General features: G+C 40.6%; 1 protein-coding gene across 5 annotated transcripts in view; it reads left to right on the plus strand.

Moving 5' to 3' along the window:
* Window positions 1-27,356, plus strand: part of DSCAM (DS cell adhesion molecule) — a 662,018-nt gene that overhangs the window by 408,158 nt on the left and 226,504 nt on the right. For all 5 annotated transcript variants that reach the window (XM_030577471.1, XM_030577483.1, XM_030577488.1 and 2 more), the window contains exons 9-10: window positions 11,217-11,495; window positions 26,602-26,721. In XM_030577471.1, the coding sequence (XP_030433331.1) occupies window positions 11,217-11,495; window positions 26,602-26,721 (399 nt within the window). The remainder of the gene's footprint in view (window positions 1-11,216; window positions 11,496-26,601; window positions 26,722-27,356) is intronic.

Below are 27,356 nucleotides of genomic sequence, written 5' to 3' on the forward strand. Positions count from 1 at the left end.
GGAGGGATTAGCTTGTAAGCAGCAGTACTGCGAACTCTTCGGGGAATGACCTATCATGTTCTTTAGCCCAGAAGGGGCACTGTTCCATGCAATCTGTTATAAAAAGCTGCTAACACTGCAACTTTTTATCATATGCTCTATCCTGTCCGTCACCGTAATAGTCTTGCAAAACTGCCGTTGGTGCATCTCTGTGAAAATGAATGTTAAATTAGTGATTGTGCTGATATGGTCTCTACTGTTCCCCTTGTTGAGAATTCCATCTTTTAATTATATCATTCTTCAAGTGCTTATGACAGCTAATATAATCAGATGTAGATGGGAGTGCTCTGACTATGTTTGTAAAGAAAAGCCTTGGTGCCATACCTATACAATTCAGATATCTAGACCAAAACACAATGTTTCACAAACATTCTGAAAGTGATTTGATGCCTTAGATTCAGACACATGGATGGATTTTAAGACTATGACTTTTATTAAACTTTAACACAGGGGAGGGGTGCCATCCACCCATCACTCGTGGTCTCCTGTACCAGGCATTTAAGTGGTTCCATTACAGAAATTACAGGACTCCTTCTATATAACCTGTAAATTGGGGTAGGATTTCCTCAGCCTAACCCCCCAGGACTCAGCAGGCTCTGAGTCCTAACAACCCTGCCCCTATTAGGGGAATAGAGGCAGAAGGTGGGGACCTTGGCCCCTGAGTGCCACCAGGTCTTACCCTATCCCATTAGCCCAAGACCAATCAGCAAAATCCCATGTCTTTTACCTCTGGGAACCATTCACTTTATCTTTTTAATGGCACTGGAAACCGGCCACAAGTTTGATGAATTAATAACTCAACCAGGTATCTCAGTTAGCAAGTACATTCCTGCTTAACCTACTGTGGCTCCTAGGTGCTGTGAGGAAGGCAAAAAATCTCTCCAGGCCTCTGCCAACGGGTCATATGGAAGAAAAAATTCCTTCCTGACCCTCAACGTGTGAAAAGCTAGACCTAAAGCATCTGCCAGACTGGATTCCCATTCTTTGCTCTGGGTAGATAGGACTTTGGGGCTGCTGGAATGGAGATGAAAGAGGCCCCACATTGCCCAGGCTTCAGGTTAAATTCCTGGAGTTGGGGGATGTGAGCCAAACATTGTCCTTCCCCCCCCAGCTGGCCAATGGGTGCCAGATACTCCAACGGGGAGAGGAGGTAACTAGTGTCTCTCAATGTGTCTCCCACCCTCGCTGCTGGAGCTCCCTTCCTTCACCACCAGCCCCATTAAGTTCCCCCATCCATTAAGGTGGGTGGGTGGCATTTTGACTTCCAGTGGATAACAGATTTCAAACTTGACTCTGCCTCTCTCTGAAAGTCTCAAACGATTCAGAGGCTTTTAATTTATCTTGACAAGAGTGAGATATTAAAAAAAATAAACTAGCTATATCCATATCCTAACAAATTATTTTTACATTAAATACAAGATTCCAAAAATGGGCTTTATTCTGTCTCGTCAAATCTGAACAAATTTTAATTTAGTTGTTATATATTTTAGCTATAGTCCAGCACTGCCGTAAATTATTCTGGACATCTACACATTTTTTGTAGCAATAGTTAATAACTACATACAGATTTTTATCCTGCATATTATATATAGTTCCTTGGAGCATTAGCAGTTAACAACAGTCAGTATTTTCCTATTGCTTGAAAATATAATGTAAACTATTATAATTTTAGTGTACTATCTTTTCCTCTATAATTCAGACTGACATTGTTATGTCTGATACTGAAAAATACAAAATGTGGAACAGCTTCTATACATGAATTCAAATATCTTGAAATAGTTTCATAGACTTTAAGGCCTGAAGGGACCATTAGATCATCTAGTCTGACCCTCTGTATATCACAGGTCCTTACATTCCATCCATTTCATTTGCACAGCCAACCTCAATTTTGGCATTTCCTAACTTGTGAGTGCTTGCCTTTGCCACCTTAATAATATTTCTTCAATATAGCTGTTTGTGGGTAAGTTCCTGGCTTTTTAATAAAGCAAATTGCAAACATAAAAATTCTATCCTATGGCATCATATTGATCATAGGTGATCAACAGGGTTGTAACTTTTAGATCCACTGCACAGATCCACTGTCTCTTGAACTAAAGGGTGGTTCTCCTGTTTGCACAGACTCTTCTGCTCATTCCTCCCAAACTTGACCCATTCTGCTCTGTCCTGTCCAACCTGTCCTTGTTTCAGTCCTATCGCTTCCTCACCTGTGTCCTCCTTCCAGTTCCATTCTCTTCACCTTGTCAGTCCCAGTCTCTGCTCCACAGGCTTTTCAGTCCCAGTCTCCCTCTCTGAGCTCCCCATCCCAGTCTCCTTGTCCAACCATTTTCAGTTTTCCCTCACCCCCTGGGTACAGCTCTTGTTCCCTCTGCATTTGAATTTGGCAGCTTGCTCCTCCATATTGGCTGAACCCAAAATGGATTGTGACAGGGTGTATAAACCCGGCACTGGTTATGAAGAGTTTAAAGAGTTGCTGTGGGCAAGGCTAGCCCCATCTCTCTGGCTCTGTCAATCAAGTCAAGGGTGGAATAAAGACTTAAAAACAGGAAGTTCCCAGTAGCTGCTGGGCAACTGTGGGAAAGAGCATATGGCAACTCTACACTTCCCAGAGGAGACTCCTGGAAACCTTCATGGGAACTTTCCTTGGGAAGTCCATTTACCATCCCCTGCCCCAGGTGCTTACAAGGAGACAGTGACCCAGTTATACCAGCCAGGTAAGATAGGTCCAGCAAGCCCCAAGGCAAGCTGATTAGTTGCTTGGTGCTGCTACTCTCTACTCCTTTTGGGATTAAATAAGCTGAGAACAGACAAAATGGACTAGGCGAGTGGGAGCCAAGAACTCCATCCCCAGAAATCCTAGGGACTCCTCTTTAGGCAGAGGGAGGCACCCTGAGGACTTTTCAGTGCCCATCCAGTAGGAAGCACCCATCATCAGCCCGAGAACTGTGACAAGGGAACACTGAGAGCACAAGAGAGACAGGCTCCCTGCTGTCATTTCTGATGCCTGTCCCCAATCCACTCACAGCTGTCCACAGCAATTGCGGGAAAGTTCTGCTCCCTCTCCACGCCACTGGAAGCCAAGCTGGAGCATGCTGAGTGCAGGTAGAATTTCTGGAGTTTTTAGCTGTGACGTTCTAGCAAGTCTCTATTGAGCATGTGTGAACTGTGATTTTTCAGAAAGTCATAACTTGGCCAGCTGCAGATGGCTTTTTTTCAGGGATAGTGAAGGACACGTCCCTGGCACAAAAGCCACCTCCCTAACAAATTTGAAGTCCCTGCCCTAAAGCATGGGAGTACGAGAGCTTCTTGAAGGAAAGATTATTAGAATGGTTTACATGAGCATAACAATGTATTTTCCTCCAACCTTGTTTTGGAAACAGCCAAACGGTTGTGGCTGAAATTTTCAAAAAAATGTCAGCCCATGGCAGACACCCAGCATGGACAATTACAGCCCAGACAGTTAAAGTAATTGAATACAGGGTGTGTGTATGTGTGTGTATATATATAAAATTATATATTTTTTAAACATATTGTTGAAAAATTAACCCTTCAAATGGTGAGATCAAAATTATTATTATATATTCAAGCTATAGTAAAACCCATCAGAACTAAGTGGTGATTTTTTGGGTCAGTCTCATAGGAGATGCTTCCCAGCTGAACAGCCTGCTCTCATTCACGTTTCTCTTACTGAAACAAATTGAAAAAGAAACCCAAGAGAGTGAAGGTTACAGCATCATTAAACAAATGCAGTGTTAAAATGTATTATCACTGATTCCATAGAGTTTATTTATGTCTATGGTTTAGAGGAAGTTGCATAACCTTACTTTTTGTAAACCTTATAAAAGAATTATATTAGAGGGTTTCTTCTCTGGTAACGGGAAGGCCAATTATGGGCTATTTCTAAGGTATTTTATGTTACAACTGTCTTAATAGCTCCTCTTTGCCTTTCTTGGGAAATGTCTGTTTTTCTCTAATTAATAAATAAAATGGTGCCCATTGATTTGCATTGCAGATCGGAGCATGGGAGGTTGCTTTAGAAAATGAAAACTATAAGGCATGAAAGGAGAAAACTAGAATCTTGCAAGGGTCCTATGGATCTCTTTATACTTTCATCAAACAATCTGCTAGTTCTTTCATGCTTGGTTCAATCATTAGTATATATCTGACAGTAAATATGAGCTTTGTTGCATGCATGTACATAAGGAAGGCCTTACTCCATTTCTGCACTAGTGAGACTAGTGTTGCAAGGTTTGGGGTGAGAAACATTTTTAGCTTTGATATCCTTCCTAGCCTCTGCTGTAAGTGAGCTGAGACAAGGCATTGAGGCCTGAGCAGCTTAAATACACAGTTTGTGTGAAATGATATTTTAACCTTGTATAGACTTGAGAAAACACTATATGATGAGACAGCCCTGCACTGTGTCCTCTCTTTGCTGATACGCTTTGCAACTTCACTATAGTCTAATACTTTTCAACAAAGCAAGGAAACAGTTTGTGCTGTCTTATCAGGTGAAAGTTGGTGGATATGTCCATTGCATGTGCCAGGTGCAAATCAGCTCTGATTCCCCTTCCTGGTACTGTTTCTTTTTTTTAATATTTTGGAGTACCTCTATATTAATTGGCAACCTGCTGCTCTTATTGCTAAGTTCATATGAAATACCTTCTGTGGCAACCTTCCAAATTCACATCTCAACATTTTAAAATTGTTTTATGTGCATTAACACAGTGTAGAGGTTGCTGAATTCCATTAATAAAAAAACACAAATGTGACATGTATCCTGAGTCCTGCAGTAGACAATATATCTGTCCTGCTATGTACTTGTGATTATTTTGCTTCCAAAAATGCAAACAATGGCACCACTGAAAAATAGATGTGGAAGCTGTTGCATTGCTATGACTGTATTTGTGATGGAAAATTAGTGATGTACAAGTATGTAACAAAATATTTTGTGTACTGTTCTTTAATGCAAATAGAAAAGTATGACATATTAATTTTGGTTTGATAAATCTTTATGAAATGTATTGTATTTATGTCTACAGGAATAGTAGAGCTGGTTGGGAATTTATTGACAAAATCGTTTTTTGTCAAAAAATGCTAATTCATCAAACTGGGCACAGAAACATAGCCGTTTTGATTAAACTTTACTCAAGTCCAGTTTGGAATTTCTTGTGAAAGAGAGAGAGAGAGAGTGCTACTTCCGCACAGCCAACAATCCAGTGACTAAGTTACTCATCTTGGATATGAGATACAGGGTCTTAAACCTGGGTTTTCTATATCCCAGGTGAGTGCGCTAACCAGTGAGCCGACAGCATTAAGGGAAGCACAGCCATCACTGTCTGAAAAATGTCATCCACCTCTACCCTTAAGGCCATGTTAATGCAGAGTTTTCGTTTGTTTTGGTTTAAGTTCTTTGCATTTGAATTTCCCTTGTTTGAGGGAATTTTTCATTTCCCTTACTGAAATTAATTGAAAAAGAAGTCAGAGAGAGAGAGGACGATGCAGCACAGTTTTAAAAAAATGCAATGTTCAAAAGTGATGTCACTGATTTCATAAAGCTTATTTATCTCTGTAATTTAGAGACCTTCCCACTACCTCCCACTGAAGTTACACCACCTTACCTCCTGCAGACCTGATAGAGGAATTATATCAGGGTGTTTCTTCTCTAATAACTGACTCCTACTCATTTATTTGAGGGTTATGGCTGGTATATATGTATGATATATATAGTATGTTGTGTGCCTACATATGAATATTATATATGTGTACACACATATATGTAAGATTATAAAATCAGGATTATGATAATGGAAAAGTGGATGTAAAACCAACTGCCTGGGTGTAATTCTGGAATTATGATAGCAGGGGAGTTGGTGTGAAACCAGTATGTCTGTCAAAGTAGTTGCAGGAGTCAATTTGAGAGTCAGTGGTCCTTCTTTAAAATCATCCTGCCAGTAGTCCCCTCTCACTTACATCGGTGGCTCTTAGCTCAAGACCTTTAGTAGATCTCAACTTCTCACATATAACATGAGGAGAGAGGCAATCTCTAGTGTAGCTAAGGCCCAAACTGTGGAAAAAGTTAGTTCCCTGTGCAGACAAAGGCATAGTAAGACTCAATGGTTGGAAGCTGATATTAGATACATTCAGGCTAGAGCTAAGGTACAAATGTTTAACAGTGAAGGTAATTACCCATCGGACAATTTACTAAGGAACATGTTGGATTCTGTATCAACTGAGATCTTCAAATTAAGATTGATGTCTCTTTAAAGTATATAGTCCAGCTCAACCACAGTTCAACGAAGGAATGACTGGGTGAAAAACTGTAACTTGTGTTATGTGGGAGGTTAAACTAGGCATTCATAATGGCCCCTTCTGGCCTTAGAATCTATGTAAACCAACTTGCATTTCCTAATTTCTGAGTGCTTGATTTTTGCAATATTTTTAATGTAGGGTTGGGTATTCTGGGGGAGAGGGGTACTTTATATATATGTCATTGGCATAGAAGTAAAGAATATGCTATAATACAGTACCCTGATAAATGAGTGTCTTTGTACAGCAATAGAATCACACAGATCAGCCCCCATCCCCTTTTTTATGCAGCTGCTTAGCAAAGGCTTTTAGAATATTGTTTCTCCTTTTCCAGGACAGGCTAGATTAACACTTAGCAATGAACCCAGGACATACGGAGACAGTAGCTCAGATCAATAAATGTCATTAGCAGATGTAATGTTAGCAGATGTCTAGTCTGTTTATTTGGTCACCCTTTTCAGCTTGGAATAAATATTTTGATGAATGATAATCCCTGCTGATAAGGTTCAATATGCTGCAGTAAGGGGCAGACAATTGAAAGTCTAATGCTCAAGTGACTAAGTTGGATTCTGCACCTAGTTACACACAACTGATGAAACTGTTTAGGAGAAACCAGATATTGTTAAGGAAATTTACAAAGAGCTCGACTGTGGCTAGTCCTGGGTGTCTGCACAAAGCCCAGACACTGTCCTGATCCTTGCACTCTCAATGCATAAAAACTAAGTGAATCCAGTGCAAATGGAGGTGAGTAAGCGTCCCAAAGGGGCAGAACAAGTTGATGAGGGTCAGGCTATTATTTGTATCAGCCAAGGGATCTAGATCAGTCTGGGAAGGGGAGCTCACTCTGTACCCTGTGAAAGGGTATGTCAGAAGCCATTGATGTAGGTGTTTCTGTTCGCATGCTGCAGAAAAATCCACTAAGGAACAGTGACATAAAGTGACAACAACCTCAATTTCACTGTGGGGGACTGCAGGGGGTGAGGGTGGTAATGCTCACAGGGAAGATTGCAAAGACAGATTAGTTGGAGGATGTGCTGTTTCAATGAATCCCCTCAGCAATTTTCTCCAACAAGGTTGCTATGGACCTTTGGCCAAGAAATTAAAGCGGCTTCTCTCCTAATGGAAGGCAGTGGTGAAAACTGAAGGTAATCAAATAAATCTCTCACAGGCGCACTTGCTGGGGCAAGGAGACATAATTTGAACCTTTCTGCACTAGGGAGCCTCACCAGCGATCCTCTTCTTAAATAAAATAAGTGCTCTTAGCTTCAGCATTCCTAAAACATTACAAGAGCTGAAATTTGCACTGTTTTACCCCAGGCATACTCTTCACTGGGTCTTTCCTTGTCCTACCCAATGCTTTCTTTCTTACCGTGGGAGTGGAAAAACAATCCACTGAGCATATGGGAAAAAGCCCACAGGCTCTGGAGACCTGTTTGCTGAAGTCCAGGCTTTTGCCAAACAGGAAAGAATGTTTGTTATAGGAGTACATTTTAGCAACACAATTTTTGAAGTATTTGTTATAGTATACTTGTCTGTATGTCTAACAGTACTATATGGCCCTGTGTTACACACCAGTGTAACTGCAGTTATACCAGCATAAAACGGGAGTAATACAGTGGTAAGGTGGGCCTTGTATTTTTTGAAAGAAATGAAATTGTTTCTTTAGTTGGGGATGGATGCAACCTTTGTACAAATTGTATTTATTCAATCAGAAATCTCTCTCTTATAGCCACTTTATTTTAGAAATATCGGGACATATATGGCATAATGATTTTTTGTTGTGTGTCATTGGGTTCTTGAGATGTGAAGTATATTTGTTTTCCGAGGACGTACCTGCTCAGGTTAGCTCATTGAAGCTGTCTTGAGCAACTCAAGCATACAAATATAATATCAGATTAGCTGTTAGCAACAAGTAGGAGTTGTCCCTGAAATATTGACATTGGTCAAAGCAATGATACTAATAACATATTGGTTTTAAAAAATATTCCCTGCCAGGACACCAAACCGCTATAGGTTACGTGCATGTTAAAGTTTATACAACAGGAGTAAGCAATGGTCTGTCTCATCTAGGCTCTAATAACCTGTTTGGAGAGACAATGTGCTGGTCTTCAAATCTCACAACTACTTTCTGAATTCCATCTGAAAACTGCTACATAGTGGTGAAGTCAACCTGCATATTATAATGCAAGAGGTTAAGGGGTGGAGAGGCTAAATTCAATACCTTGCAAAAAGTTGCTCAAAAATTTGAATGTTAATTTGATCCTTCAGAATCACCAAAATGAGGGTGGGAATTTCATGACACAAGTCTTTCTTGCAAGTTTCTGGAACTTTCCACATGTACTAAAGCCAAAAATTGCCCCAGACTATATGCCTGCTTCTGATCCCAGCAAGAAACTGGAAGTATAGATGTGTGTAAATTAGTTCAGATGTTACATAAACACATTCCCTGTTCAGTATGAACTGCTTTGCTGATGTCTAGTACAGTGTATCTAATACTTTCAGGCTTTAATGCAATCTCTATCAAATATTTGCTAGATTCGGAAGCCATGACAAGTAATGTCAGGTGACTTTCTGCATGCATGTGAGCCTGTACTCCTAAATTAGCATCTTTACTTCAAGCTATATTACTTTCAGGGTCCTCTGGTTTGACTTCTTTGAATGGGGAAGGGGGAAAGCCAGTACTTTGTTCCTCTTTGTCTCCATTTTCACGACTATGGAAATGTCAACCTCAAAAATACAAGTTGAAGAAAGAACAATTCAAAGAACCCTAACCCACACTCTAGCATATAGCCTTTTTTGTCATCAACGTGAATGGGAATTGGGACTGTTCCAATGGCCAACATCTGACTATAATTTACTGGATCAGTATGAGCAGCAAAGAATCCTGTGGCACCTTATAGACTAACAGACGTTTTAGAGCATGAGCTTTCGTGGGTGAATACCCACTTCCTCAGATGCATGTAATGGAAATATCCAGGGGCAGGTATATATATGTGTGCTAGCAAGCAAGCTAGAGATAACGAGGTCAGTTCAATCAGAGGGGATGAGTTTTCACACCTCAACTGCTAGAACAGGGCCTCATCCCCTCTGATTGAACTGACCTCGTTATCTCTAGCTTGCTTGCTAGCACACATATATATACCTGCCCCTGGATATTTCCATTACATGCATCTGAGGAAGTGGGTATTCACCCACGAAAGCTCATGCTCTAAAACGTCTGTTAGTCTATAAGGTGCCACAGGATTCTTTGCTGCTTTTACAGATCCAGACTAACACGGCTACCCTCTGATACTGGATCAGTATGGACTGTCACTGCTACCTGCAAGAATATTTCTGCTATCAACAACAGCAGGGCTTCCAAATTCAAATTATTTTTTCTTTGGTCTCCTGACATCTGTCCCATGATTCTATTATAAGACCTTATACAAATGGGTGAAGTTAATGTCAGCACTTCACATATTTATTATTTCTCTGATTAATTGGTAGACACAAATCATAGTCTTTGACATATTAAACCCAAAGTGCTTCATTTTTTCCCTCAGATGCAAGACCCATGCACAATGTTTAATTCCAGTTAAGCCTTCTTAATAAATACATGATGTGTTGAACTAGGCCTCTTAATAGGGCTTGCATGGGACTGAAGTGGTGCACAGACCTTTTGCTGCTCTTGTGCATAGAAATTAATTTCACCCTGAGGTTCTGATCTTGCAAATACCTATGCATATGCTTAACTTTAAGCATTTGAGTAGTCCCATTTGAAGACAGTAGGGATAATTACATGGTTGTGAGTAACTGTTTGCAGAGTTGTCTAATGGTTAGAACACAAAATTCTATTCCAGATGTATTCTGTGATGTCAGAAAGTCACTAAGGACTAAATCCTCAAAGGTATTTAGGCACCTAACTCTCATTGAAATCAATTGGCAGTAGGTGCCTAAATACCTCTTCAGGATCTCATAAGACCTGATTCTGCAAGGTGCTGAATCTTCCCAGAGCATACTTAGCACTGTTGATTTCCTTTGATTTCCATGAGAGTCTACGGTGCTCAGAACTAGGTCTGAGGAGGAATTTTTCAACAAAACACTTTTTCATCAGAACCAAAACTTTTCAAAGAAAGGTATCAGTTTTGATAAAACTTTAGTGGGGAAGGTTTCTCAAGTCAGGGATAGAACTGAGACAGAGGGAGAGACACCCAAACACCATAGAATAGCTAGTAGTCCAGTGGCTTGGGCACTCATCGGGGATGTCAGACCCTGCAAGTTTAAGTCCCTGCTCTTAAGGAGAGCAGGAACTTGAACATGGGTCTCCCCCACCTCCCAAGGGGGTGCTCTAACCCTTGGCTGTTCTGGGGTGGGTTTCTCTCTTGCTCTAATTTTTCACACAAAAAATTAAAAGATCTCAATTTTTGTCCCAATGCATAACACCACCAAATGCTGAAACCTCAAGATTTTTTGCAAAATGGAATTTTTGTTTTCTGGGAGGCCTTACTGAGAATGTTTCAGGAAACACAACTTGCTGGATCAGGATGTAATGGTCTGATTTTAAGCAGTGCTGAGCATTCATAGGTGCCATTGACTTCAGTTGGAATTGTAGGTGATCAGTATCTCTGAAGGTCTTGTCGCCTCAGTTTATCCATCTGTTAGATGGGGAAAATAATGCCTACGTCATAGAGGTGCTGTAAAGCTTATTTAATTAATGCAAATCATATTGAGATCCTTGGATAAAAACTGCTATGTAGTTATTATTTTGTATTACTATTACATATGCGAGATACCAGCTGGCAGGTTGAAGATAGTTTTCTTTTCAACAATTATCAGTGTTTTCCATAATTATACTGTATTTGCAATAAATTTTTTCTTTTAATTTTTCATTTCAGTTCCACCTTTCATCCAGCCTTTTGAGTTTCCAAGGTTCTCCATTGGACAGCGAGTCTTCGTTCCATGTGTTGTGGTCTCAGGGGATTTGCCAATCACAATCACCTGGCAGAAGGATGGCAGGCCAATCCCAGCCAGTCTTGGAGTAACCATTGACAACATTGATTTCACCAGCTCCTTAAGGATTTTTAATCTTTCACTGGTGCACAATGGGAATTATACCTGTATAGCTAGAAATGACGCTGCAGCTGTGGAGCGCCAAAGCCAATTAATTGTGAGAGGTAAGATATGTAATTAGTCTGAAGGGCACCAATTAAACAGAAGTCAACAATATTTCCAAATGATCATTGTTTAATGGCGGTATAAAATCGTGGAATATATGGTAATCCCACAGGCCTGACAAGTCCCCTCTTTGGGGCAAGGGATAGCTCAGTGGTTTGAACATTAGCCTTCTAAACCCAGGGTTGAGACCTCAGTCCTTGAGAGGGCTATTTAGGGATCTGGGGGCAAAAATCTGTCTGGGGGTTGGTCCTGCTTTGAGTGGGATTTGGACTAGATGATCTCCTGAGGTTCCTTCCAACCCTGATATTCTATGATTCTTTCATTTTAAAGAACACAGAACAATAAAGCAGAGAAACAAACATAACTTTTTCTTTCTGAAAGTACTGAGCCTTGAACCTAATCTGCAACCAAGGAATGCATTAGGGCACAGATGGGAGCCACGGGATTTAATTTATGGAAAATATTTTGAAGCACGAACCCACTCATCCTTTGGGAACAAAGCATTTAAATTGCTATTATATTAGTTTCCCTTTAGTGGTGTTCTAGTATGATTCTCCGTATTTTTAATTTAGAAGAATAGTATCTCCTACAAATCATGCTAATAAACCAGAGAACATGAAAATTTCTAGGAACTGCCTTTAGCAGGAGAATGATTTTTTCCTCCTGCTTATCAGTTTTTAAAATATTATTTGTGGCACCTTAGAGACTAACAAATTTATTTGGGCATGGGCTAAATTTATTTATTTCATGGGCTAAAACCCCCTTCATCAGATGCATGGAGTAGAAAATACGGTAGGAAGATATATATATACACACAGAGAACATGAAAAGGCGGGGGTTGCCATACCAACTCTAACAAGACTAATCAATTAAGGTGGGCTATTATCAGCAGGAGAAAAAAAAACTTTTGTAGTGATAATCAGGATGGCCCATTTCAAACAGTTAACTAAAAGGTGTGAGTAACAGTAGGGGGGAAATTAGCATGGGGAAATAGTTTTTAGTTTGTGTAATGACCCATCCACTCCCATCTTAATTCAAACCTAATTTAATGGTGTCCAGTTTGCAAATTCCTTCCAGTTCTGCAGTTTCTCATTGGAGTCTGTTTTTGAAGTTTTTGTTGTTGAAGAATTGTGACTTTTAGATCTGTAATTGAGTGTCCAGGGAGATTGAAGTGTTCTCCAACTGTTATAATTCTTGACATCTTATTTGTGTCCATTTACTGTTTTGCGTAGAGACCATCCAGTTTGACCAATGTACGTGGCAGAGGGGTATCGCTGGCACATGGTGATATATATCACATCGTAGATGTGCAGGTGAACGAGCCCCTGATGGCATGGCTGATGTGATTAGGTCTTATGATGGTGTCCCTTGAATAGATATGTGGACAGAGTTGGCAACGGGATGTGTTGCAAGGATAAGTTCCTGGGTTAATGTTTTTCTTTTGTTTTATTGTGTGGTGTGTGGCTGCTGATGAGTATTTGCTTCAGGTTGGGGGTGCTGTCTGTTAGCGAGGTCTGGCCTGTCTCCCAAGATCTGTGACAGTGAGGGATCATCCTTCAGGATAGGTTGTAGATCTTTGATGATGTGCTAAAGAGGTTTTAGTTGGGGGCTGAAGGTGATGGCTAGTGGCATTCTGTTACTTTCTTTGTTGGGCCTGTCCTGTAGTAGGTGACTTCTGGGTATTCTTCTGGCTCTGTCAATCTGTTTCTTCACTCCAGCAGGTGGGTATTGTAGTTTTAAGAATGCTTGGTAGAGATCTTCTAGGCGTTTTTCTCTGTCTGAGGGATTGGAGCAAATGTTGTATCTTGGAGCTTGGTTGTAGACAATGGATCGTGTGATGTGGTCTAGATGAAAGCTGGAGGCATGTAGGTAAATATAGCGGTCAGTAGGTTTCTGGTATAGGGTGGTGTTTATGTGGCCATCACTTATTAGCGCTGTAGTGTCCAGGAAGTGGATCTCTTGTGTTGACTGATCCAGGCTGAGGTTGATGGTGGGATGGCAATTGTTGAAATTGTGGTGGAATTCATCAAGGGCTTCTTTTTCATGGGTCCCAATGATAAATATGTCATCAATGTAGTACAAGTAGATAGGGGCGTTAGGGGACAAGAGCTGAGGAAGCATTGTTCTAAGTCAGCCATAAAAATATTGGCATACTGTGGGGCCATGAGGGTAAACATAGCAGTGCTGCTGACTTGAAAGTATACGTTGTCTCGAAATATGAAATAGTTGTGGGTGAGGACAATGTCACAAAGTTCAGCCACCAGGTTTGCCGTGACACTTATCAGGGATACTGTTCCTGACAGCTTGTAGTCCATCTTTGTGTGGAATGTTGATGTAGAGGGCTTCTACATTCATAATGGCCAGGATCGTGTTTTCTGGAAGATCACCAATGGATTGTAGTTTCCTCAGGAAGTCAGTGGTGTCTTGAAGATAGCTGGGAGTCAGAGGTGAAAGTAAGCCAGTACAGTCTGGTATGGCATACCAGCAAGAGCTGGTATGCCATGTTGGACTGGACCAGCTTCCCCGGCGATGATTTAAAGGGCCCAGGGCTCCAGGGGGCCTTTAAATCACCGCGGGAGCTCCAGCAACGGGGCTCGGGCAGCACTTTAAAGGGCCCGGGGTTCCCCTCAGCAGCTGGAGCCCAGGGCCCTTTAAATCACCATGGAAGCCCTGCCTCCCCAGGATAGGGGCATCAGGGCTCCCGGGCTGATTTAAAGGGCCCAGAGCTTAGCAGCGGTCAGAGCCCCGGGCCCTTTAATTCGCCCCTGAGCCACAGCCGGAGCCCCAGGGCCTTTTAATATTGAACGGTCACGCCTCCTCCGGTTGAGGCTATGCCCCCACTCAGGACTCCGGTGTACCAGTAAGTCCTTTAAGTTACTTTCACCTCTACTGGGAGTGCTGATAGCGTACGGCCTGAGGAGAGAGTCTACATAGCCAGACAATCCTGTTGTCAGGGTGCCAATGCCTGAGATGGTGTGGCATCCAGGATTTTCAGGTTTCTGGATTTTGGGTAGCAGATAGAATACCCCTGGTCAGGGTTCTAGGGCTGTGTTTGTGCAGATTTGTTCCTGTGCTTTTTCAGGGAGTTTTTTTAGCAGATGGTGTAGTTTTTGGTAACACTCAGTGGGATCAGAGGATAATGACCTGTAGAATGTGATGTTAGAGAGCTGCCTAGTAGCCTCTCGTTCATATTCCAGCCTATTCATGATGATGACAGTTAGAGTTAGTCTCTAAGGGTATGTCTACTCTACAGGATTATTCCGATTTTACATAAACCGGTTTTGTAAAACAGATTGTATAAAGTTGAGTGCACGCGGCCACACTAAGCACATTAATTCGGCGATGTGTGTCCATGTACCGAGGCTAGCTTCGATTTCCGGAGCGTTGCACTGTGGGTAGCTATCCTGTAGCTATCCCATAGTTCCCGCAGTCTCCCCCGCCCATTGGAATTCTGGGTTGAGATCCCAGTGCAAAAACAGTGTCCCGGGTGATTCTGGGTAAATGTCGTCACTCAATCCTTCCTCTGTGAAAGCAACGGCAGACAATCATTTTGCACCCTTTTTCCCTGGATTGCCCTGGCAGACTCCATAGCATGGCAACCATGGAGCCTGTTTTGCCTTTTGTCACTGTCACCGTATATGTACTGGATGCTGCTGACATACGCAATACTGCAGTGCTACACAACAGCATTCATTTGCCTTTGCAAGATAGCAGACGGTTACCATCCCTATTGCACCATCTGCCATGCCATTGTAAATTGGTGATGAGATGACGGTTATGAGTTGTTCTGTACCATCTGCTGCTGTCATGGGTGCTCCTGGCTAGCCTCGCTGAGGTCGGCCAGGGGTGCATGGACAAAAATGAGAATGACTCCCCGGGTCATTCCCTTCTTTGTGTTTTGTCTAAAAATAGAGTCAGTCATGCCTAGAATATGGGGCAAGTGTATTCGAGAACCAGAGAGCACAGCTGCTCTGTGTCAGAGCCCCAGAGATCCCGCAGAAATGATGAGCTGCATGCCATTCTAGGGGGTACCCCTGCAACAACCCCACCCGTTGCTTCCCTTCTCCCCCAACCCTCCTGGGCTACCGTGGCAGTGTCCCCCCATTTGTGTGATGAAGTAATAAAGAATGCAGGAATAGGAAACACTGACTTTTTAGTGAGATAAAATGAGGGGGAGGAGGGAAGCCATAAAAATGTTGTCATACTGTAGGGCCATGTGGGTACCTATACCTGTGCTGCTGACTTGAAGGTACTCCAGCTGCTATGATAGTCCAGGCAGTACAGAATCTTTTCTTTAGACATGAAAGGGGGGGCGCTGATAGAGCTCAGCCTCCAGTTGCTATGATGAGGATGGTTACCAGCTGTTCTGTACCATCTGCTGGGAATGACCAGGAGTCATTCCCATTTTTACTCAGGCGCCCCCGGCCGACCTCATCGAGGCCAGCCAGGAGCACTCACGGGATGATGATTACAATGGCAGATGGTACAATATGACTGCTATCCACCAGGAAGGGGATGCTGGTGTTCAGCACTGCAGCACCCTGTCTACCAGCAGCATGCAGTAGACATAGGGTGATATTGAAAAAAAGCGAGAAACTTTTTTCCCCTTTTCTTTCTGGGGTGGGAAGAGTGTAAATTGATGACATATACCCTGAACCATCCGGGACAATGTTTTTGACCCTTCAGGCATTGGGAGCTCAGCCAAGAATGCAAATGCTTTTTGGAGACTGCGGGGACTGTGGGATAGCTGGAGTCCTCAGTACCCTCTCCCTCCCTCCATGAGCGTCCATTTGATTCTTTGGCTTTCCTTTATGCTTGTCACACAGCACTGTGCTGTGGACTCTATCATAGCCTGGAGATTTTTTCAAATGCATTGTCATTTAGTCTTCTGTAACGGAGCTCTGATAGAAAAGATTTGTCTCCCCATGCAGCGATCAGATCCAGTATCTCCCATATGGTCCATGCTGGAGCTCTTTTTGGATTTGGGACTGCATTGCCATCCGTGCTGATCAGCGCTCCACGCTGGGCAAACAGGAAATGAAATTCAAAAGTTTGCGGGGCTTTTCCTGTCTACTGGCCAGTGCATCCGAGTTCAGATTGCTTTCCAGAGCGGTCACAATGGTGCACTGTGGGGTACCGCCCGGAGGCCAATACCATTGATTTGCAGCCACACTAACCCTAATCTGACATAGCAGTACTGATTTCAGCGCTACTCCTCTCATCGGGGAGGAGTACAGAAACCAGTTTAAAGAACCCTTTATATCAATATAAAGGGCCTCGTTGTGTGGACAGGTGCAGGGTTAAATCGGTTTAACACTGCTAAATTTGGTTTAAATGCGTAGTGTAGACCAGGCCTAAGGTGCCACAAGTACTCCTTGTTCTTTTTGTTGATACAGACTAACATGGATACCACTCTAAAACATTATTGTAATTAGCTAGATATTGTCCTTCTGTTTCTTTGCACCTGCTCTAAACTCGTACTCTCTGGAATGTGAATATAGGATCCCAAAAGTTAGAGATGGAAAAGACCTGTTAGAAGAGATACTCTAGAACTTCTTTTTACTGTGAAAAATATTCAGGAAAACAAAAAAAAATTTGTTTTTGTAAAAGATTTTCTGCAACATTTTTTGAGTTTCCATTAAAAAGAGAGAGAGAGAGAGATGTTTTCAGTTTCAGCAACCAAACGCGTCCCCCCCGCCCCATGAAAAAATTTATTGCAAGGCAAAATGTTTAGTTTCATTGAAATTTTGTCTGTTCAGACAAAATTTTTCAGTTTTTGATTTTTTTAACTGTAAGTCTGAAAAATTCTAATTAAAAGTAGATATTTCATAAATAATGTTATTGATGAAAAGTAATTAAAAAAAATTTCAAACAAAAAAATTCAATCAGCTTTATATATTATATTTAACCCATTTCCCTGGGGCCCAGTGCTAGATTATTCCCTTTGGTATATTCTCAAGTTTACTATCCTATTACAGTATTATTACAACTATTTTTGTTATTGTGTTATAGTAGTATCCAAAGACCCCAGTCAGAACTGGGGTCCCATTGTGCGAGGTGCTGTACAAAGACACAGTACCTACCCTGAAGAGTTTACTGTCCATGAAGACGAAAACTGACAAAGACTGGGGGAACAGGGATACAACTTACAAGCTGGGGCCCCATTTCAAGAAAATCCTTTAGGAGGTGCTTAAATTCCTCCTTATTCAAGACAGCACTTAAGTGCTTAACTGTTTAACTTGAAGGCATGTTTATATTTCATTTGTGGTCTAAGTATGTGCATAATGTGAAGCATGTGCTAAAATATTAACCTGAACAAGGATGCTTTCCTGAATCAAGGCCAGAACGGTGTGTGTGTGTGTGTTAGTTTTCTAAATAAGCAAAGCAGTTTTCCCCTATGTAATGGGAGAATAAATGGTACTTAAGCTCTTCCCATTTCTAATCCATATTGTGCAACAGCTTCTGAACAATATGCTCTGGACTTAAACACCGGCCTTACCAACTGGCAGAGGATGGGTTCTTGGAAAAGTCTCATTTATGTGAAGAGTGTGGGGTTTTTTTATACAAGAGTAGAGAGAAATCATGTGTGCTGGTATGGAAAAGTCAAGAGAAATATGACTGTTCATCGTAAATATTATTCTTCCTTATTGCTCTTTACATTGATGTTATTAATTTTAAAAGTTGAATTAAAATGCTTTTTATAAAATAGATAATTACATTTAAAATATTTGGGAGTCTAGATAGTTTAACATCACATGGGTAGACTTAAAATAGCATCGAAATGCACTGCAATCCAATATCGAACTGAAGAGCATTTTATCTGCCAACAGTTGATTTTAGGGGTCTGTATTTCTCCTGCAGTGGCTGTTGACAATATCATTAATACCTGCAATACTGTAAAGCGAAATAGGAAATTGTTTATTACCGGTAAGGGTATGAACTTTTTAAGGGTCCATACGGTGACTCATAAATTGGGGAGAAAATAATCTTCAGTTATTCTCTGTCAAATCATATTTATCTGTAATTTTTCAACATGCATTTCTTTGTTAATTTTGGGGGCTGTCAAATAAGTCTTGTGTGTTTTTAATTTAAGTGTTTTAATTTGTCCTTAGACTCTGCCATTTTTCAGGCAATAAAAATGGTCATGGTGGAAAACATTTTCTTTGAATTGCGTGCATCTTATGTCAGATCCTACACCATGCTCCAGCCCTGTAGTGCTACATAAAAGTGCCAGAGGGACCCCAGGGCTGTCTGAGTTATGCTGGAGGCCTCTCCTCTAGTCCTTTGTTTTAAAAATAAACTCACTCACTTGAAGGGAAGTCCATCCACCTTCTTCTTTCAAAGATGGCTGGTAATCAAGCCAACTGAATGAAAATGAGGTTCACTTTTATAAACTCATGCTATGCTGGCTCCTGTCAGTTTTTATGGAAAAGTCCTATAGAATTTACTAGGGATTAAATCAATGTGGCTATGTAAAAATTACTGTAAAATCTATATTAATTATTATTATTATTTTAATTATTTTATTTCTGGTAGCGCCCTCAATGCGCTACACACTATACAAACACAAAAGAAAGAAAATGACTCCTGCTGTATTTCAGAGAACTATGTCCTTCCTATAGAATTTTAAACCATTTTACATGATTAAATTCAGCATTTTCTTTCTTCAATAGGCTGGTTAAAAATTCTGTGGAAGGTTATGTTTAATAATTCCTCTGGGGATTTTCTAGTAAAGGAGTAAAATAACTCTGAAATAAAAAGTATAGTCAGAAGTGTTTTAATTTGTGAGAAAGACCCTCATAAATATGTTATGAATTCACAAATTCTGAAATACTACTAGAACAGAGATTTCAAAGAAAGCAATGTGTGCATGCATAAATCATGATTTTTAACATTCTTTTGTGTGAACACATCATGAGTTTAAATTGAGATAAGATCTTTAAATACTGTACCTAATAACCCCCCATAATGCAATTAGTGGAAATATGATTTCATTTTGTGCTTGCTTGGTCTATCTTATATTGTCAGATAGTTAAGCAGTCTATGAGGAGTTCCAGAGCCTTGAATGTTCCATAAAGGAAGAGAGTCTGTGTCTGTTCACTGACGTTTTAAAAACATTTTGTAACAAATATAGACCGTGATTGAAAAGTAAGGAAAGGAAGATGAACCGTCATTGTTGAACATTCCGTTTAATTTCCTTGTTGGTATTTACATTGCAGCTGAAGGTTGTTCTTGAAAGGCTCACGTCATATTTATTGTTCTCATTTGATGTACCTGATCAACATGAACTGCTATGCACTGTCTCACTTGGGCAAAGAACATCTCTTTTCTAGAACTGCAGAGCAAATGGTTTCACTAAACCCGCTAAATTGACCCCATAGGTCCAATTACCAAATTTAATAACTGTTCATCTCTGCTAAAAAACAGTGTGTAATGATCTTATTCATTAATACATCAATGGCTGCTTTGGTGTTTAAATTTCCTCCATCATTTTGACAGTATGACCTAAATGTAAACTACATATGTTCCATGTAAAAATGGAACATTGTATTCTGGGCCAATCACTTGGATTGTTTTGCCTCTGACTCCAGGGACTCACTAGAAAAGCTCATGTTAGGAGTTTTCAGAATTACTCTCTGGTATAATGTACTGTTAAGAAAGGCCCATTATGAGTGCCTAGTCTGATATCCCACATACTTTGATCATGCTACTAAGAATATGATGAATACTGTTTTTAAAATTCAGTCAGGAAGGATATCTGGGTTTATGAAAAGCAAAATTAAATTAAAGAACAGCAATGGTTGTGTAATCATTTATTTTTAGTAACCTTGGAACAAGTCCATCAATATGACACTGATGATGAACAGTGTGTACTTCAATCACTGATTGACCTTTCCCTAACTTTCTGGGACTTTTTCAGACAAGCAGATAATAAAATATTTCCTAGTCTAAAAAATGTCACGGTGGCACTAAATTTCATCTTCCGCAATCTGTTCTGATTTCTCTGAACCTTTGTTTTCTCTTTGTTAAAGCCTGAATCTTTTAGTCATGATATTGAGGGAAAATACCTTCTAGGTCCCTCTGACTTCAACCATTAAATAGTTTGAGCCTGATGACCTACGCAACTCAATCCTTAGCACAGATCCATCGGTCACTCCATCATAGTCTCATTCTGTTTTTGAATGTATTTGTGAAGTGATGTGTAGGCAGGTTAGGCCAAAGCATTAATACCACAACAAGAGGTACACCAGATTAATGGCTCTCTCCCCAGAGTTGACTTTACTTAAGCTCATCAACCTGGCCAACTTGGAGAAATCCTTACCAGGCAGATGTTCTTGATTTCTCCAAGGTCCAATGAATGCCTTGAAGAAACTGGACAATCAGAGCATCTTTATAGGGCAAAACTAGATCAAAAGTCAAAATCAAAAGATGACGGCCTGTGTGTGTATGTTCGAAAAATGTAGTGGTAACACTGAAGTAACCACTCATTTGAAACTAAAATTGCAGGGGGTAGGGATTGAGAAAAACAACAACAAAAAAAAACCCATTATAAAAAGAGAAACTGAAGATGTCCTTTCTTTTTATCACCTGGCTACTTTCCATTCCAGTCATAAAAGAAGAAAGTCCTTTGGATTGGCTAGAAGACAAAAGAAAATAAGTAGATGAAAGATCATTGAACTACTGCAAAAATCTGTGTCATTTTGCTTTCTTGTAGCAACATTTCTGGTGTCCAGTGGAAATCTAGTAATAGCAATAAAGATACCAGCCCAACTGGCACAAAATGATATTCTTGTAGGTAGTCTTTACAGAAAGACCAAAGTTTGAATGGGCATAGAAATGAATTCCTTTATTACTCATCTTTGTAAGGGTTGAAGCACTCTGTATTTGTGGATCTGTGTGGGAAAGCTTTTATGCCACTGTTCATGCTGTATTTGTTCTGTAGCTAAATATTAGACTCTAATTTCCACAGTTGTCAATCTGGCACTAAATTCGATAATAGTAGCAATAAATTAATAATGATCAATTATATACACACATTTGATCCTGAAGGATATAAACCTTTTCACAAAATTATTGTTCCTTTTCGTAAAACAAGTAATCACATATCATGCATGCTTCAGGGCATCAGCTGATCACGGTGGGACTGGGATTTCCTCTGCCCTGCTCCCCATGTACAACACTATACGCACAGCTGGCCAGGTACATCTTGACAGGTTTTTTTTTTCAAAATCCTCTTAAGCGTCATGCTCATGGTAGGCTACAGCCTGAAGAAGGATACTCGATGTGATGGACCATTTTGCCTGAGCTGGTATGGAAAATTATGTTTGTACATAGCACCACTGAACAGCAACCACAACTGTTGTGGTAAAGTGGTAATCACCTAGTGTACAACATAGAGCTCCTGAGAGGGGAAATTCTGGCTAAGGATATTTGAGCAAAACAATACATTATGGAAGTACAGTGGAATCTGTTGCGTCCATAAAGAGCATCCCAGAGCATGGTTTTTAAGGCCTTCTCTGAAAGGCATTCACCCCCAAAGTACAAGAAACTCAACTTATCCCTCTAGGACAGTGGTTTTCAAACTTTGGGCCATGACTCAGTACTAGAAACTGGCCAATGGGAGCTGGCATGGGGCGGTGCCTGCAGGCGAGAGCTGCATGGAGCCGGACCTGCTGCAGGCCGCTGCCAGAGTGCAGCGCAGTCCACAGTGCCAGAACAGGTGGAAAGCCTGCCTCTGCACCCCGGCTGCCCCGCTGACCAGGAGCTGCCAGAGGTAAGCCTCTGCTCCAACCCCATGCTTCAATCCTCTGACCCAGCACTGACCCCCTCTCCAAACCTGGAGCCCCTTCTTGTACTCCAAACCCCTCATCCCCAGCCCCATCCCAGAGCCTGCATCCCCAGCCAGAGCCCTCACTGCCCTGCACCCCAACCCTCTGCCCCAGTCCAGAGCCTCCTCCCACACCCTGAACCCCTAATTCCTGGTCCCACCCCACAGCCCTCACCTCTGCACTCCAACCCTCTGCCCCAGCTCCCACACCATAAACCCCTCATCCCCAGCTTCACTGGGTCATGGGCATCAACAATTATCTTCAACTGTTGCCAGAAAAAAAAGTTTGAAAACCACTGCTCAAGGAGGAATGCGAGACCATGTCTGGACATGAACAAGTGATTCCAGGGAGTCAGACTTGAATCCAATGTCACTAAGCCACCTGTCCCATCATGATGAGAAACCAAAATCTGGTAGGTTGGGCATAGGACTGGGAGTCGGGAGAGCTAGGTTCTAACTCATAGTTGACATCTTCAGAGGTGCTGAACTCATCAGAAGTTGTGATTGGTCAGCACCATTTATATGAAGCCTGTGTGTGACATGGACTGTCTATGGTGTAGTTACCCTGTCTGTAAAACTGGAGTAATGATACTGACCCATTTTTGTAACGTGTTTTGAGGTTCACGGATAACAAATATATCTGGCATGCATCTGAGGAAGTGGGTATTCACCCATGAAAGCTCATGCTCCAAAACGTCTGTTAGTCTATAAGGTGTCACAGGATTCTTTGCTGCTTTTACAAATATATCTGTGAATCTCAAAACACTTAACAAAAATTGATCAGTAGTGTAACATTGTAGCCTCCACTTTTTTGAAGGACAAAATAAGTCCCATATTTAACTAGTTGCATATTATCTTAGAGCAGTGGTCCCCAACGTGGTGCCTGCGGGCGCCATGGTGCCTGCCAGGGCATTTATGTGCACCCACCTAGTGCCCAACAGGGGACCTGCTGGGGACAGAGAACTCAGGCTGTGGGCGCGGTGTTCTCTGTTCCTGGCAGATGCAGGACCTGCCTAGTTCCCAGGTGCCAGTGTTCTTGGTCCCTGGCAGGTGCAGAGCCGCAGCTTAAGATGGAGAGAAGCCGCGGCCCCGCGCCTGCTGGGGACAGAGGACTCTGGGGCTGCAGGTGCTGGTGTTCTTGATCCCCAGAAGGTTCGGGGCCCAGCTAGTGCCCAGCAGAGAAGAGAATCTGGGGCCCCATGCCTACTGGGGACAGAGTACTCCAGAGCTGCGGACACCAGTGTTCTCTGTCCTTGTGACTTTTCTCCGGCTTCTCGCTTCTCTCTGGATTCATATATTATGTAATATTAAATATGGTTTTTTGTATTATTTAATATACATATACAAAATAAGCCTTGAAAAATTGTTGGTGCTCGCCACGCTTTTCTGAAAATGTGAATGTGCTACTAGTCACAAAATGGTTGGGGACCATTGTCTTAGAGTGTCATTTATAGTTACTAAACTACTATGTTCAGTTGTTATTGTATTAACAATGTTTAGGTGACATAGTATCTTGCACCTTGGAAAACCAAGGGTAAAGATACTGATTCTGTACTGGACACATCTTTATTCTCAACCTTTGACAATGTTACTAAGATTTTAATCTCTGAATACCTATGCTCTTGAATTGACCCATTATCCACTGACTCAGATCCCATCTCTATCAAGCAGTGTCAAGCTGAGTGCAACACATTTCCATCCAATTCTGGAGGAAATTCAAGTGTCTCATTAGTTTTAAAATTATATCTCCTTTATTATAAATATGTCCATTTTCCAACATATCTTTGTATGAGGCATGTGCTACTCTAATCAGAACTGTAGCCTTTTATTTCCGGGCCTCAGGCAGTCACCTTTGTATGCACCATATCTTTTTACCAAAAATGTGTTACAGAATGTTTCCTGAATCAGGCAAAGTATTTATTTTACAGAATGTTAGTAGTTTATTTTCATGCAAGAATTTATGGATGGTCACCTCTTTATTGATTCTGGGAAATCCTGAAGATAATTTGCTTCCCGTTAACAATTCTCCAGGTGAAACATGCTGAAGTCACTAGACTGTGAGACATATAAACCCAAGTATGTTTGTGTTACTGCCTAGTAGTGGAGTTTTTTAGCAGGCCTTGGAGAATCAGTACCCCAGATCCCCTTTTCTGCTTTTCTATTTGTTTAGTGATGAAATGGATTTACAATAATTTGATTTCATATGCTGATGTAAATATTCTATGTTAATGAATGGAATAATGTGGACTATTATCCAAGATTATGATTGCTAGGGTTGCAGTTTTGGTGAACAGCTTTCCTGTGAATTAATGCGATACTTGATTTGTGCTTGACAGCATGGCAATCCTCTGAAAAGCTGAAATAATTATGAACAATAAATACAGTAGCCCTTTCCATTCAAAGTAATAAATGAGAACCTGCCTTTTTCAGTGCAAAGGGGGATATTGTTTCTGTCACAGTTAGCTCCTGAGGTTTATTGCAGTACGATTTAAGACATACTGACATTTCTTGTTTTCTGCTCATTGTCTTTATTCACATTTGGTTAATTAACAGCTTCACACTGATTTAGATTATTCAGTGTCCTTAATAAAGCTTTAGGATTTAATTTAGAAAAGGAACTCGTAAAATGATTGTCTGCCCTCAGTAACATTGCTCCAAGTGCTAACTCATCCTGCAATGGATGGTACTACTTACACAAGCCACTAAGCCATCTATACTGGAAAATTTAGGTCATCAGTACAGTATAGCACTGGTCATTCTGCTGTTTCTGCTTTGCTTCCATTGCACTGTTTTTCTGGTGCATGCCATATATCAGATTAAATAAAAACACCTTTTACAGGCTCAGTCACCTAATATGGTTTTCTGTCTGGCACTAAAACAACAACAAGAAGATTTGTACATGTGGAGGATACAAATAATTTATACACTTCTGTTTTCCAAGTGTGTGGTCATTAGTTAAGCACTGGAACAAATTACCTAGGGAGGCTGTGGAATCTCTGTCACTGGAGATTTTTAAGAATAGCTTAGACAAAAATCTGTCAGGGATGGTCTAAATAGTACTTAGTCCTGCCATGAATGCAGGGGATTGGACTAGATGACCTCTTGCGGTCCCTTCCAGTCTTAAATTTCTACGATTCTATGATTATGAGTCTGATTGAAAGCCCATTGAAGTCAATGGAAAGACTCCCATTGACTTTAATGGACTTTGAGATTAGACCCTATATGCCTGAGGCCTTCTTTTTATTTATTTAATTTTTTTAGAACCTTCAGCGCAGAGTACTCCAAACTCTGAAAGCCATAAATCATGGTTGTCACCTTTGCAAGTCTGTCTGTGCAAGTATGTCTAGTAGTGGCACTTCATGGTCAGGTCGTAGTGCCAATATTGTCACAAGTACTTAATCTCCTACATTGTGTATACTTATTGGCACATTCTGGTCAGTTCCTCAAAACCAACACATCTAGTGACCTCCACAATACATATCAATATCAGATAACTCAGATTATTTCTCTCTTATTTGAGCATGACCTCAAAGAAGTAGAGATCAGCCAAAAAATTCCACATTTGTTTATAGAACAATAGGCACTGGTTTGAACCACATCATTTTAAAGTACAGTGATCTTTCTAAGAGGTAGTTAGTATTAATATATTTGTTATCATATTGCTTTGTTCAATGATATTTAGGTCTGTTTTTCTCTTTATTTTCTTTGATTTCCTCTTTTTCTAAAACCTGTCAGCATCCATAATTATTTTGATACAAAAGGGCAGCAGTTTTTTTTTAATTGTTGCTTGTTCTTAGACGCCTGTTCTACCTCTGTCTTCCACAGCTAGCACTCCTGTGCTGAGTCTGAGGATATGTCATCATATGAGCCTGATGCTAAGGTTGATCATATGAAATAGCAAGTGGAATTTACCATTCAACCTTTCCCCGCCCTGTAATCTCTCACACAATGGTGCACTATATATATATATATATATATATATATATATATATATATATATATATATATATATATATATATATATATATATATATATAATTTTCAGTGGCAAAAACTGCTTTAAATTAGTGCAAATTAAAATTAAGAAAAATCAAAAATAAAAAAATTAGCTGTTAGATTTGAATACTGAGAAGTTATATTTTTTATTTTGCTTTGTGTAAAATGTTGTGCCCATTTCTAATTTTTATTCCCATTAAAATTCCTAGAGTTGGCCAGTAATTTTCTGAATTATCTTCTCAGCTGCACTATTTCTCAATGATTCCTTGTTTTTTCCTCAGTTCCCCCTAGATTTGTGGTTCAACCAAGTGATCAAGATGGGATTTATGGTAAAGCTGTAATCCTCAATTGTTCTGCAGAGGGTTATCCTGTACCCACCATTGTCTGGAAGTACTCAAAAGGTATGACTTCTTTCATAATCATTTGGGTCCATATTCTGGTACTCATATTTCAGTTTAGTAGCACCTTACTCCATGTAATTCAATAGCACTAGTCATGGAGTAATACTGAATTTGAGTTAAGAGTATCACAATTTATTCCCCTGATATTTAGAGTAAGTAGTGCTATTAAAATTCATATGTTGCATCTGCATGTATGTGTATACATTCCTCTGTGGGCATTTGACTGTCTACAGTGATTTTAGGTTCTTGAAAGTAAACCTGAATAAAGTCTCAAGAGGTAGGTAAATGTTGCTTTGATTGCTGTGACCTTCAGAACAAGGTTCATTGGCGCTACTTGGTTTGGTTTTTTCTTTTCTTATGATAACACAGCCAATCATATCTTTTCTACAAAGAAGAAAGGTCAGATAGTATTGGCATAACCCAGTAATTCAATATGCGCTTTACATAATGCTTTAACATTTTATTTTTATGTAACAGAGCATTAAAACTGGCCCCACTTGACCCCAGCTAACCACATGAAATTGACAGCTTTTTAATTAAAATGTGCTTCCTGCTAGATTGTCTTTTAGCCAATTATCTGTTAATGCTTACCTTGTGTCAAAGCTGATGTTATTCCAGAAAGCAACTGTACTGTA

This window comes from Gopherus evgoodei, chromosome 1, assembly GCF_007399415.2.
Source record: "Gopherus evgoodei ecotype Sinaloan lineage chromosome 1, rGopEvg1_v1.p, whole genome shotgun sequence".
NCBI lineage: Eukaryota > Metazoa > Chordata > Testudines > Testudinidae > Gopherus > Gopherus evgoodei.